At 44.1% G+C, this 14932-nt stretch overlaps 2 protein-coding genes across 11 annotated transcripts in view; one reads left to right on the top strand and one right to left on the bottom strand.

Annotated features, from left to right (window-relative positions):
• Positions 1 to 8575, bottom strand: part of PHC3 (polyhomeotic homolog 3) — a 35076-nt gene extending 26501 nt beyond the window's left edge. For 6 of the 10 annotated variants that reach the window (XM_064164916.1, XM_064164919.1, XM_064164918.1 and 3 more), the window contains exons 1-6: positions 8287 to 8487; positions 5350 to 5497; positions 4622 to 4780; positions 3156 to 3233; positions 1462 to 1620; positions 421 to 519 (exon numbers count right to left, since the gene is read on the bottom strand). In XM_064164916.1, the coding sequence (XP_064020986.1) occupies positions 421 to 519; positions 1462 to 1620; positions 3156 to 3233; positions 4622 to 4780; positions 5350 to 5475 (621 nt within the window). In that variant the 5' untranslated portion in view covers positions 5476 to 5497; positions 8287 to 8487. Of the gene's footprint in view, positions 1 to 420; positions 520 to 1461; positions 1621 to 3155; positions 3234 to 4621; positions 4781 to 5349; positions 5498 to 8061; positions 8196 to 8286; positions 8488 to 8508 lie in introns of those variants that run through there. The other 4 variants (XM_064164917.1, XM_064164921.1, XM_064164925.1 and 1 more) reach the window with 4 other exon arrangements.
• Positions 8576 to 10973: 2398 nt separating this feature from the next.
• The window catches only part of PRKCI (protein kinase C iota), a 29797-nt gene continuing 25838 nt past the window's right edge, over positions 10974 to 14932 (top strand). Inside the window, exon 1 of the mRNA XM_064164914.1 lies at positions 10974 to 11089. Within this exon, the coding sequence (XP_064020984.1) occupies positions 10974 to 11089 (116 nt within the window). The remainder of the gene's footprint in view (positions 11090 to 14932) is intronic.

Here is a 14932-nt window from a genome sequence, read left to right as displayed (position 1 = left end):
AGGTTTCTGAAAAGGTCCATTTATCAAAGAGTCTGCTAAGCTAGAAGAAGTTTCTCATACAAGCATGAATTTGTTAGATAAATGTTCCCTCTTCACAGCAGAAGGCCATGACTAATATGTTCTGTAGCATTCTGTACAATGAAGTATATTTTTTCTAGATGCTAAACAAATACATTGAACAGTGAAAACATGACACAAGTTCAGCTGATGAGTTACTCAAGGTAAAGATGAGAGCTAATTACCAAGACCTAAAATGTCTCATCCTGGATTCAAACTTTACACATCACATGATCACCTCTCAATGTGTGATAATGGCAAACAGAAGACACTGAAATCATACATAACAAAGACCCATCAGTTTCCTTACTTCTCAGTTTTGGCACATTCTACTGGAGATAACTTAAATTTACACAAGCTCACCTGAGTAGCTGCAGACTGACAGGAAGATGAGGAAGATGATGACACCACAGGTATGTCAGACTGGACAGCAGCCACAGTGGTCGCAGGAGTAAAAATAAGCTGTTAAGGAAAAAAATTAAATCTAGCAACAGAATGAAACCTTGAAAATCCTCCCTAGGTGCAATTCCTGCAAGAACTCATGCCTGCATCTAATTTTATATACCACTCCAGTCACAGACCCCTGGCTCTCAGTCTTGGTGTGGTGTAACAGTGACTCTTCCTTTGCCATGGAGTTGAATCTAACAGCAGAAAGCTGCGGGCATTAACTTACACAAGCCATAAGTCTTGTGGCTTTACCAAGTGCTGCCTGGCACTGAGCGTTCCTTCCAACTGCAGTAATTTTTACTAAATCCCACACAGATTGCAAACTTCAATTCAAAGAAAGCACTAAGGTATAAAAAACTAAGTCACTGAGTAGATTTTTTTTATTTTAGATTTGCCCATTAGGAACTGGAAGTGCAATACTGACAGGAAATTGTAAGAATTTCAGGAGTTTCACTTGAATCCAGAGAATGGAAGCTGTGTATCTAACTCAATAATTCAAAGAACAATCTTAGTTAAATATAAGAAAGTTTTAATCAAAAGTCGAACTACAAATGCTACCAGTGCAGTGGAAAAAAAATCTACCTTGAATATAGACAGACTCCAGCATGTTGTCCTATAGAGCCAGAAAAGACAGCTGCTCTTTCTCTGGTTTTCCCACGTTCAATGAACTTAATAACTGTAGTATGACCAGGATAAAACCACTTGAGCAAACCTCACCAGAGAACTAAGCTACAGAAACATTTTTCTTCTGATGTCTACAGTGTTTCTGAAGATCTGTGTTCACAGCTAAGTGACTCAATTCTCAATGCTATCCAAAACTAACAAAAATATTTACCAATAATATACAGAAACAGAATAAAAAAATGAAGCAGATGTGGAGGTGTTTTCTGAAGGAATGGAGGTGGAGATGACAGGGACAGACCAAAGCTTAGCTTAAGAACTGTGATCAAAACTCACCATTTGAGCTCGTAGATACATTTGAGCCTGGCTGGCACTCAGGGTTGGAGAGGTGCTCCCCAGCAACATAGTCTGTTGAGTAATACTGCTGCTGGTGGTGTTGGAGGTCTGTGAACGGCTTATTATCTGTGCAGGTGTAGGAGAGGTGGAGAGGTTAATCTAAGGAAACAAAAATATTGCTTCTGTCATGGAAATTCATTCATCCTAGGGTCTAAAGCCAGAAAGTCTTTGACAAAAATGGCGAGGGGCAGTTGAAATCTCTGAACTGTAAAGATACCAAAAATACATTGAGCCAAGCATCACAAAACTGGATTCTGGCAGGTTGTACATACTCATTCTTAAACTGCAAGCAACTGTTTTGCAGTAAAGAATAATAAGCAGTTACAAGGATAAACAATGATATTGTTTAGTCTGGAAAATATACCCCACAGAAATACACATTTACAACATGGATTTGCAGTATTTTAAGAAAAGTATGTGAATTTTAGTAAATATTTATGTTGTATGAATGGACCAATGCCTTCTGCTATGCTTGTTACAAAACCTGATCACAGCCTGCATATGGACTTTTGATTCCTCATTCTACATATGCACATTTTTAAATGACCAGAGACTGTAACTTTCTACAAGTTCATATTATATGCACCTCAACAACAGCTCTTCAGCATCTTCTCAAGCAAAAGCTGTTGTAGTTTTGAGTTTGTTGTGGTTTTGTTTTTAACCCTAACCAGACTAACAGCATTAAGTGCCCAGCTCTTTTTCACCAGTTAGTCAAAAGATTTCCTTGAAAAATCTCAGCCCAATTATTGTTTAATATCAGACATCTTTAAAGACTTCCCCTCCTAAATTTCATGAACAAGCAATTTTACTTTTAACCACTGTAAGCCAAAGCAATGCTATGAGAGCATAAAAAAAAATACAGTTAAATCACTGAAGCTATGCATTGCAGTCATGAACAGCTTGAGGGCATGATTAATAAGCAGGATGTCTGCAGGACTTAAAGTCCTACTCGAGACCACTTGAGAACTGTACGTAAAGAGACTGTGCAAATTACACATCAGAAAATGCCACTTAAAGAAATACAGCATGAACTGAACACAGAGCTGTTAACAACTGAAACCTAAGCATATGCCTAGTATATGGACAACATAAGTGAAAGTGTATAAAGGATGCATGATACAAGATGATAATCAATACAATAATGAATACTGTTAAGCATTTCCTCAGTTTCATAGATTTATACGAGCTCTGATCTGGAGTCTTTAGATTTGGTGCTCCTTAATCACTGACAGACAGTGAGGATTTTAATCTACTGTAGTGCCCTGAAGAAATAAACTAATGCAAAAATTCCAGTAAGAAATCATGTAAGAGATGAAAGCTCAGGGAGTGAGTCCTGCAGTGGTTTGAACAGTCACTGGTCCTTGTGGAATGAGCAGCCACCCCTCCAAGCACCAAGAATGGTCCAGAACTAGGGAAGCCTTCAATGCTGGCAGCACACATCAGTATGACTAGCAGACCCTGGAAGTGCAGCCAACATTTATTATGCAGTTGGCACCCTTCTATTTAATATTTCTGTAATACTAATGCTAGCCACACAAATTTATAAAAACTACAATCTCTTCTGTTTTTCCAAGTAGCTACAAAATAACCAGGAAGGGTTGAGAATGGATGGAGGGCTTGGTTCAGTTACGTACCGAGGTCTGCGACATGCTCGACTGCTGAGTGACACTCCCAGTGGGGGAAGTACATTGCCTCCCACCTGACAGGCTTGCCTAAATAGCAAGAATATGTGTCAAATATCAAAAGCAAAAATGTGTTTGTGATGTTCATATTATTGTGTAAATCACCAGAAACATCCCTCTCTACTATTACCTTTTCACTGGGTTAACAGTCAAAGTGGCTTACTCAGTGGAATGACTTTCAAAGTGCACTCTGCACCACAGAATGCTACCTGCAAGGTGCTCAACACCTTGAATTCCTGGCCAATTTCAGGGACTGGGATACTTGCAGATTAAGATTTGAACAAAGCCTACCAGAGTTGGAAGTTTATCAAATTGTTAATGACAGAGCTAACTAATCAGCTCACTACCTATGTTGCTCAGAACTGAAAATGGGACATTAAACCCTGTCATTATTAAAACTCACATAATTTTGATTATGATTAGAATTCTCTAAAATGAAAAACCAAAACCAACTTAATAAAAGCTGTAAAGAATAAACTCATAGTCTAGAATTGTGATTTCTGCAGGCACATCTAGAGTCTGTATGCCAGACCTTCAGATGAATACAATGACAGTTATTTAGATTTCTCTATTCACAGGCTGCATTCCAAAACTCCTTAGCCTTCCCCAAATTATTTTCTTTACTCTGTCTCAGTAACTGTATAGACACACAAATCCATCACCAAAACAAAGACAAATCAATACATTACTAAGATCTAAAGAAGAAGGTACAGAAGCCAGGAACATGTTAAGTCCCAGTTCTGACAAGAATTAGCTATGTCACTAAGTCTTTTATTCCATTTTTAGCATTTCCTTGTGTAAAATCATTACCAAACACCTATCTCTACAAGACAGTATTCTCAGTCCAAGGTCAACTAAGGTCAAAGGCAAGCTTCCCACTGCTTGAGTTTGGGTCTCCCCTAGCGTTCACAAACGTTAAAAGCTATCCTTCAGAAACAGAATGTCATATAGTTCCTATATTCCCACACTCAGAGTTAATGTCCCCATTAATTAAAATGCAGCAGGATGTGTAGCACAACATGCTAAGATACCAGATGCTCATTACTTAATTTCACTAAACCACATCACTATTCATGGTTTTCCCTGTCAACTTTTAGAGAAAAACATGGGATGAAGATTGAAGTAGCTTACTTTTAATACTTAATTTTATTATTGTTGGATGAATTACATGATGCATTATAATGTACGCAATAAAGCATGGAATGGTCGCCTACAGGAGCATCTCTAATGCTGGGCAAAATCCTCCAAATATTTTGGAGGAATTAACAATTTAAAATAACAAAGTCATTAAAATATAACAGTGACTTATTGTGAGGCATTAAGCTCAGGCACTTAAGCTGTTATTACATTTGACAATGCTCTAGGATCCTGCTCTAGGAAGTAGCACACCATTCTTTTTCAGCCATCTTCGCTCTCACCTGTGGTACAGTTGCCAGACTCTGAAATTGGGTACTGCTTAAGTGCTGCTGCTGCAAAGCAGCAGTCTGCAGCATTAGATGCTGCTGCTGGGCTGCATACATCTGCTGGAGGTACTGAGCAGCTGAGCTAGGAGGACGATGCAAGGCCTGCTGAATAACCTGTGATGAATCAGTAAGTAAGTAATTACAATTACAAAGCACACGCCACGCTGACATGATGCTGGTTTACCTTTACAAGGAAATAAAAACAAATAAATTCTTTTCACACCAGTTAAGTAAGACTGAACTTGTCCCATCACTGTTCTCAACCAAATCACAGAACACAGCTGACAAATGTATTTACATTTTCAGGGAAAGTCTCACAATCAACATCACTCATAACACCACACTCAAGCCTCTTTGGTTCTTGTCAGCAAGCCCTATGTAACATTTTGCTTTTTGAAAGATCATGATAAAGTGTGAGTGAGAAACTAAGTTATGAAACCCAAGATTATGGACATTACAAAGTTTGAAGGGACCTAATTTAAAGAACAGTAAGAAGGGGTTGGTATCCTTTGGCAAACAATATCCTCTGAAAAATAGGGGTTTTTTCTTTCTGAAAAAAAAAAAGCCAGACATTTGAAGAAGACAGCAGTAAGGAATGAAAAGCTAATCTAGAGTAAAACATTGTTCAATGCCTATATTTCAGAGCACTGCAAAGGACAGTAGAGTGTCTCACAGTCCAGTACCTGGACAGCATGCCTGTCAGAGCCGCTGTAGACAGATATCTGTGGGAGCTGTGTCCGGGAGGTGGAGGTGGTAGTGATAGTTGTTGTAGATGCAGAAGATGTCGTTGTGTTTGGTTCATTCTCCATAGCTGTGTGCTGTTCTTCCAGCCTGGCAGAATTGAAATGTAAGTTATTTTAAAGGCAAAAATAACCAAAACAACCCTAAGTTTCACTGAGATAGGATAATGGACAAATTTCAAACAGAAGAGTTTGTAGCATTTGCATGAAGCAATTTTTTGAGAGACATGGTTATACTCTTCTAAGATCCATCAAGTAGCAGCAACAGGTGACCAATTTAAGAATACATGCTAGATTTCCAGTGAGCAACACTGGAGCACTGTCACATCCCTCTTCCCCACAACACTGAAACTGCTGGATGACCATTCTGTACATTGAGCAAAACATTTCCTTGGCAAGGAATCACAGATGCCATGCTCTGTTTTGAAACAGAGGGGAAGAACATGGAGAAAAATGCTTTTACTTCTTACAGCAATATCTCACAAAACACAGCCAAGGAAAAAACTGTTTAAGCATCTCTGACAATTCCTCTCCAACCTTATGAGGCTCCCCTCAGTTGCAGACTACAACCTCTCTCTCAAAATGTCATCTTTAAAGCTGGAATGAGTCATGTATCTCAATATATGAGAGGCATTCAGTTTCTTTTTCACTATTAACAATAGTATTAACAGGAAATATTATAGTTGCTGTTTACTACTATTAAAAGGATGTTAAGCAAACCAGGTGCAGAGATGTGTTTCCTTCTCAAGGTAAAGAAGGGCTCAGAAAAACAAACATTGAGACAGCTGCAGCGCACTGCCAAGTGTTTAACAAACCACCCATTGAATGCTGCACCAACTCATACATTGACAGCAGGACATGATGCTGCCAGGCTGCCACTGTCACCTCTCACAACACAACTACTCTGCAAGTAGAGATCTGAACACAGTTCCTGTAACAGCTATAAGGCTACCTAAGGACGTCATGCCCATCACTGTATTGTAGACCTGCATGTGTTTTGTCAAAGCTAATTCATGGCAATAAGGCATGCTTTACAAGAAGAGATACCTTCTATTAGAGCTGAAGATAAAAACATGGCTTTGTTAGTTTATACTTCATATGCAGTATTGATGCCATTTGTCTGACTACATTAGAGCACAAGTTAGTACACATGGGCTAACCACTTTAGCTGCAATAAAAACAGCACCACTTCTAAAACCACTTTACATTAATTTCACATAATGCTAAGTACCTTGAAATAAAACTCCTGTCTCCTCCAGACGACATTAAAAGCACATCAAAATATTTACACCTACAACTCGTCTAGCTAGTTTTAGAAGAGAGTTATGCAACCAGTTATATTAGCCTAAGAAAACAACATTGCATGTTTAATTTCCTTCATTCCCAGCCACACTTGAGATGTGTGATGTACCCCACTCTACCAGCTATCCCATCAGATGTTCAACCTATGAGACCTGATGATCCTCTAGCTGAAAGCATCTCATTTTCAAAAATAGTCTTTGTCATCACCAGAACTGTTCCCATAAATGGATGTGCAATAAAAACTAGAAAGTGCCTCTGAAGTTTTGCTCCGAGTGGCTTGATGCTGAGCTGCATCTCGGGTCCTCCTCCAACACCACACTCAGAGCCAGTATGAGAGTTTCCTTGCCTTCTGTGCTCCTCCTGCAACAGAACCACCCCACAGCTCGGCACTAACACACAGAAACAGCGTGCCCTCTCTCGGCTGAAGGAGCACTGAAGTGCTTCAGTACGAGACACTTGTTAGAAACCTCTCCAACCTTCAAATGAGAACCGAAATGTTACAACACTACATACGCGGAGACCACTTGCAGTTACAACCAGTCAGACGTAACTGACAACAATCCCTCCAAATTATTCCTTCAGTACTCCTCGACTGAAGGCAAAACTCCTAACTCACCGCAAAATTAACTTTGTCAAACGTATGAAAAAGACCTGTGAGCCACTTTAACTCAAAATAACCTCTGCAAATGCAAAGTTTTAGAAAATACACTAAATTCTCAACTTCAACCAACTACGATGCCTTTAAGCAAGCCCCAGACAAAAAGCACAACAGAAAACTATCTTGGAAACGAGATTTATTCAAGCAGTAAAAGACACCATACCCTGACAAATCACATCGTGTGTGTATTCAGTTTTGTTCTTTCTATTTTTAGGTCAAAGTACATATGTGAAGTAAAAAAACCCCACCTGCTATTCTATGCCAGTAACATTAAACTACAGCCATATGGATATTATTACGCTCGTTTTAGGAAGTTTGACTTTTGGTTCTGTGTCATGGTAAGGATGAACACTGCAATGGAATGATGAACACCCTGCAGTCACAACTGGCATTTGAAAATAGGTTAGTGGTTTTTTTTCTTTAACGTCTACTGTTATTATTCTTTCCATTCACGACCTCTCCTGACAACTCCAAGGGTACAAACTACAGAAAGCAAACGAAAGCTTCCTCCAAGTGTAACTCCTACAGGCAGGCGCCAAGATAAGTCTGCTTTACCTTCATTCTACCTGCACCACAGGCCAACTTTTGCCTAACCCTTGAGATTTTGTGGGTTTACTACAAAAAACTAAACGCACACCCTGTGGAAGTACAATCCACGTCCCCCTGTGCCCGCGAACCGGCACGGAGCAGCCCACCGCGGGCTGCCAGGGCCCGACAGCCGGGACCGCCGGCGTGCTGAGAGAGGGAACCCCGGGGCTGCTCCGCGGGCAGCATCAGCGGCCCCTCGGCGGCCGCTCCTCGCTGCAGGCCAGGCCCGGCGGGCTGACCCATCCCCTCAGGCCGGCGCAACGGGCTGCGGTCCCGCCCGGCCCCGCCACAACCGGCAGCCACGCTCCGACCCGCCGCGGCCGTCCACCCACCCGCTTCGACCTCAGCGGCCCCAGAAGCGCCAGTTGCCGCCAGGGAGGGAGGACAGGTGGGCGGGAGGGGAGGCACCCGCTCCCGGCGCGGAGCCGGGCGGGGCCGTCACCGGGGCGCCGTCAGGGTGCAGGTCCCCGCCTACGCGCCCCGCCCCGCCACGGCCTGGCCGGGGCCTGCCGCTGCCGCTTCCCCTCCTCCGCGCGTCCCGCCGGGAGACTCGCCTCGGACAAGCCGCTCACTCCGCTTCCGCCATCTTCTCGCCTCCCTCCGGGGGAGGTGCCGCGCAGGCGCGCTGCGCGCAACCGCGGGCACGTGACGGCCCCCAGCGCCATGTTGTGGTCGGAGCGCGGCGGCGGCTGTGAGGGTCTGCGCCGGAGTCAGGGCTACGGCCTGGGTGTCCCCGCGGAGCTTCCTGGATTGTCCTTGGATCGCAGTGAGATAGTCACTGCCTGTGTATTAGCACAGGGAGGTTGTGGTGGAGAGCAGTGGCCTGGCTGGGATGAAGGGCCTGGTCTCCCTCAGAACGGTCTGTGGTGCTCTGTGTGTAGCTGCACACAGCAGCTCTTTTAATGTTCCTGTGGAAGTGGTAAAGCTGAGCAGTATGTTACTAGGGCACGCAACCAATAAGCTTGTGTCATGCTCTAGCTCCAGTAAGAAGATGAAGGGCGTGATACATAAGTTAGAAAAGAAAGTGATGTAGGGAAGTCAAAGATTCAGCTGCAATACTCTGAGATTCAGAAGGACGTAGGAAATATGTTGGAAGTCCTGGTGAGTGCAAACGCAGCAGAGATGTACAAAAAGCATGTGAGGCTGTGTGGAAACTGGGTGGAGTAACTTTATTCAGAGAGAAAACAAACGACCAAACTGCAGGGAAGTCAGCAGGAAAAATGTATTTGTGCTTTGTAACCACACCTAAGGCAAACAGCATATAGGTTGCCGCCAGTATGAGGAAGAGCAAGGAGTGTGATTGGGAAGTGCCCATCTCACCTAGCAGCTAGAAACTGAACAAGAAATCCTGAACTCCAGTGTTGCTCCCAGAGACATCCAGATGTGATGCTGATGGGAGCGTGGAGTGGGGCGGTGGGAAAAGGAATTTAACAGAAAACAAAGATTCCCTAGTTAAGATTGCCAGAAGCATCCATCTGTTCAGGAAGCTGAGCACTGTAAATACATGTTCACAAAGAAGCTATTGATGTATTGTTAAATAGGCCAAAGGGAAGGAAATACTACTTGAAGTGATAAGGTGGCTTATGATCAACAGTTCTAATAAAATACTTTTGTTAACCATTCCACTTCTCCCCTTAGTTAAAAAGCATTTTATCAGTTTCTTTGAAAAAAAATCTTAACATTCGATATATTGCCATTAAAGCTTCATCTGAACCAAATATATTATTGCCTCCTGGGCAATGCATTTTGCCTGGATTCTTCATAATTCGTACAGAAAATACTGTAGCTGACAGCAGCCCTGGTTGCCTGTCGGCTCCACACCGGCTGCTGAAAGGCAGCATGGTGCTTCTGCAGTTGTTTTGTGTTAGAATTCTGGCTTTCATGTGGCAGCTCTCAAATCAGATGGGCAGTAAGGGGTCACGGTATGAAACTGACTACGCAGGAGCGGTTAGATGTGCTCCCGGCTACTTCCCAGTCGCCTCGACTGCAGGTTTCGGCTTGGTTATACCTAACAGCCCGGTTAGCCTGGTACACGGGCTGCGCTGCCACTGTTCACAGACGGAACAGCTACTCTTCGGAGTACCGCTGCAGGCGTTTCTGGCTCTTTTATTCCTCAAAAGGAGGACAGGGGTCTTAGACCCTTTAAAAAGGCTGCTCTGATTTGTACCTAAGTAAAATGACGAATTTTCCTCCCTTGCTCAGTCTCGGCGGCGGTGACGCCCTGTAGAAGGGGCCGCTGCCAAGAAGAGCCCAGGCACCTAGAACTTAGAAGCGGCATCCTGGCGGACCCGGCCCGGTCCAGCCACCACCGCTGAGAGCAGCAGTCAATGCCGTACCCGGCGCCGTACCGGCGCCTGGGCCGCGCTGCTGCCGGGCAGTCCCAGCATGCCTCGCGGTTGGCCGTACTAAGTGGCGGGAGACTACTGCCACTGTGTGCGGCCCCGCTCCGGGCGCGGGCAGGGGAAAAGAGCGGCCGTCGGGGTGACTTCTGGCCTGCCTGAGTGGCTGCCATTTACTCCGGCGGGTTCATTACCGGGATCCCGGCTGCCCGTACGCCGCCACTTCCCCCCAGCCACTTCAGCGTGGAGCGTTCCACTCCACAGGTGTGCGTTGGAGTCCTGTGGGAAGAGCCCACGCTGCGCGGGGGACACAGCCCTCGAGGAGTGCCGCCCGTCCTCTCTAGGCGGCGGAGCTGCTGACCGGCCACTCCCGGAGCTGGTGCCCCAAATTGGTGGGGAAGGGTCTGTGCTCCCCTCTCGAGCCACCCTACACAGCTCCGCAGTCTCTCCGTGCCACTTCCCGGTGCTCTCCCCGCCTTCCCGTGGTCCCGCCCGCTCCGGGCTGGCGCCGTGAGAAGGGGGCGGGCCCGCGGCGCGCTTGAGGCAGCGGGGAGCGGCGGGGGTCGTGCAGCCGTTACCACCTCCCGCTCCCCCACCCCGCCCCTCGTCTCGCCTCTTCTCTTCTCTCATCTCCTCGCCCGCCAGCCCGCCCGGGCAGTGTCGCCCGCCGCGGGACGGGGATGCCGACGCAGCGGGACAGCAGCGGCAACAGCACTATGTCGGCTCCGGGCAGCGGAGGGGGCGGCCTCGGCGGAGACAGCGCCCACCAGGTCCGCGTGAAAGCCTACTACAAGGGGTGAGTGATGGCGCGAAGTGCTGGGGGTGGCGGGGATGGAAGGTGCGGCCCGGCAAGGCGGAGGGGCGGCGGCTCGCGTGAGGAGAAGCTTTCGCCAGCGCCCGGGGCGCAACGGCGCGGCTGGGCCCAGCGGTGAGGCCGGTGCCGCGCTGCCCGGCCCGGTACCTTGCGAGCACGGCCTGCTTCGCCTTGGGTCAGAGGAGGCTTTCTTTGGGGGCTGGGACGTTGGGACGCGGGTGCATTTTAGATGCCTCCCCTCTAGTGTCGGAATACCGTGTATGAAGACATCCCCGTCTCTCCGCCGGTAGCCGCCTTTCCAGGGCTTGACTGTTCTCCGTCCTCCTGCCGTGGCCTCACCAGTAAGCGCGGAGGTACCTGGGGGGCTTCCTCTGCCCTGCTCACCCAGCTTCCTACGCATTCCGAGGCCCTCGTTGTTTATCTCCTGTCAATAATCAAGCCGTACCACTTCATAACGCTTTACTGGGGGTCACATGCCAAACTTCATACATTAAAAATTGTTTCCAGGGTCTAGCTTTGATGCTGGTCTCTGCATGTTAAGTGATACTAAGGTTTAAAGGAAGAAGGTGTTTGGATGGAAATCTATTTAGTCAGTTTTTAGGCGCTCTCAGAGACTGAGTGACTTCATGCGACTCTGAATGGTAACAAAGGTGCATCTACTGTCAGTTATGCTTCGGCTGTGAAAAAGAAGTCTAGAGCGCATGAAAATCTGAATGTTGCTGGTCTAGTTCAGTGGCTCTGTAACAATAGCATAAACCAGAAGTGTTCTGCTTTGGATTTGCAAACCCTTGCTAAATAGTAACAGTTACAAGATATAACTTTAAAAGTTTGAGTGCAAGGGTTGACAGCAGTTCATCGGGTCATTAAGCTTGAGAGGAGGTGATCTAAGCAGGAAAAAATGTAGGTTGCATTTTTGGATTAAGAGTGACCACATGATACTCTCAAGAGCTTCTTTCTAGTTATCTGTATTAAGTGCAAGGGAAGATTTATTAGATTTACAGTATTTGCTATCTGGTATCTCGAGCTTTCTTATTTAAGAAGAGGTATAGAAACTATGCCAAGCATTTGGTGTTTCCTGATGGATTTTATTTCTGTCTTTTATGTGTCTGTTTTGGGGCTTTTCTTAATAGAAGTGCTGTAGTGACTGGCACAATCTGTGACTTTAAAGGATGTGTGAAACTGTCAAAGTAATAGTACCTGAAATTCTAAGATCTTTGTTTTACCATCCCTTTAATCCACCTCTTCTTACGGACTTGGAAATGCCTTTGGTCAGGCAGTGAACTAAAACAAGAACTGTTCTGTGTTAAAACCATTTGTTTTTCTTCTGCTGGATCAGTTTTAATTTTGATCTTTTCCACATATAATCACATGAATTCAGCCCAGGGAGACTATGGTGCAAGAACAGATTGTGGGAGTGAGGAAGAAAACTGCTGCTAATTTCACAGACACTGGGATATTCTTTTGAGTCTTCACTTGCTGAGTTTTTATGTCTTAATGTAATAAGGACACTGAGTCATATAGGGTGTTGATTAACCATTGTGAATACCAACAAACTAACAAAGCGGTATGTCTTAGTCATAGAAAGTTTCATGCCTGGTTTATAGGCTAGGATTAGAAGTGGCTATTGAAGCAGAATATTTTTTTGCCTGCACTTACACTGAAATAACTTGGAGATTGAGAATCTAAATGCTGACATCAAAGGCACCATTTTACCTTTCATCTAATACACCGTGTCAAGGTTAGAACTGAATAGAGGATTTGATGGGAAATGGGAAACATTTATTTCTCTTTGTTTTAGTAGAAGCATGTAAGTGTGTTATGGAATTTATTGTGAGAGTTGTGCTAGGAAGGTCTTTTCAACTTCCAATAGAAGGTGTTGGTTAAAGAATTTGAAAAAGGCAAACAACACTCCCCCCCCCTCCTCAAACCACCAGCAAAGAAAACAAAATAAACTAGCAACCAGCAACTGGGAAGGACAGATTTGTTCGTGAAACGGTTGGAAATCTGATAGTCTGGATACTCACCTGAAGCTGGAGACACTGAGCTTACCAACTCAGCAAAGAGCCAAACTCTGACTCCTCAAAGCATTTTTTAGTCTGGCCCGGAGCCTAGTAGTTTTTCTTAGCTAAGACAAAGGCTTTCATGAAGAACTCTTGAAAAGTCCTGGTTTCATTCAGCCATGCAGGGCTAGTTTTTTGTCTTAAATTCATGGAGTATTTAAAATTAGGAAGGAGAATTTTCTCCAAATGACCAGATATCCTGCGAACAAGAGGGTGGGAATTCCTGGAGACTTGGGAATTAGGGCATTAGGTTGAGTTTATTGAGGTTACCTTCTCTCGAGTAACCCACACTTCTCTTGCTCATAGGGCTGCCTCTTTGAAATGATGAAAATAATCTTATCTGTTCTAAAGAGTTACTGTAACCTGTGAGGTGTATGTAACAGAGGTTCCTGAGTGAGTTCTTGGGAATTGAATTTATTACTTCAAGTGTTTACATACTTTTTTGTTGATGCACTACAAAGTGTAACAGCTTCAAGCATGTTACACTGAACAGCATTTGTAATTACAACCATTTCAGCTTCCTGATACTGTTCTGAGTTTACCTTTTGCCTTACTTGCTGTAGATGCATTTTGTCAGTTCAGTACCAGAAGCTATTATGTCAGTAATACACATGGGAGTATCGCACTGTAGCATTGGAGAACTGTTAGGAATAAGGCACTGCTTGTGCTCCAGGAATCCTGTGGAACAAATGGTATTGATTTCCAAACCACAGTCTTGAAGAACCATTCCTCTGTCACAATTGGAACTGCTGGCTTGTGTTCTTTCAGTGCTTGACTTAGATTTTTGCCCTGTTATAACTGTGTCAGCTGTAGTGTAGGTTAGACTTTCACTACAGTTAAAGGCATAGGCTGTCAGTGCTTTGCCCACATTCAGTTTGATTTTGGTCAAATGAAGAATAGTCCTGACAGTCTTCTCATTATATATGTTAATTTTGCTTATTTTCTTAAGTTTAATACATTTATATAATTGGGGGGTGAGGTGGGAATGTTCCATTTTTAATTGTAGAACTCAAAATATACCTCCATTAATATTTCCATGAAATTAATTTCTTAAGGATCTTTGAGTACTCCTGTCCTTTTTTTTTTGGTTGTATTATTTGTCTTGAGCACCCCCCGATCAATTGTTTAGCTCTTTGTTGAAGGATCAAGATCAGCATAGGAGTGTGTTCACCTTAAGAAGGTTTAGATCTAAGTCTGTAAACAGATTTTTACCCCTTTTTGTTGTTTCAGCATTGTTTTAATTTTCTGGTGATACTTTTTCTCTAGAAAAACAAAATGCAAGCACAGGCAACTTGAGACTTCAGACTTTCACTGGGGGAAGAAGTGCTTTAAATTGTTTTAAGTGGCAGTGCTTGCACCTCACTGTGCTAAAACAATGCTGAAACAATACTGAAACAGCAGAACTCTCCAGGAGTCTTGTCTGGGTTTATTTCAATGAGCTATAATTATACATTATCAAAAGCCTTAATGACTGACCCAGGTGTATGAGAAATATGTGGATATGTAGATAACATGTGATTATGTATCTCTGTACTTCCACCTGCATAATATGTGTTGCCTTTATTAGGTTGCAGGTGGAAAAATCTAAATCTCCATTCTTACAGTGAGTTGTTCTCTCTCAGAAGTTTAAGCTCAGAAATGAAAACTTATACATAGCTAGTGAACTGCATTTAATTGTTGGCATTGGGGTGGGGTATTTTTTGTTTATGTTGGTCTGGCTGGTTTTTGATTTTTGTGTGTGCTAAAGGATGTTATGATTGTTGGA

This window comes from Pogoniulus pusillus, chromosome 26, assembly GCF_015220805.1.
Source record: "Pogoniulus pusillus isolate bPogPus1 chromosome 26, bPogPus1.pri, whole genome shotgun sequence".
NCBI classification, from domain to species: domain Eukaryota; kingdom Metazoa; phylum Chordata; class Aves; order Piciformes; family Lybiidae; genus Pogoniulus; species Pogoniulus pusillus.
This window is presented reverse-complemented; position numbering and strand designations above follow the sequence as displayed.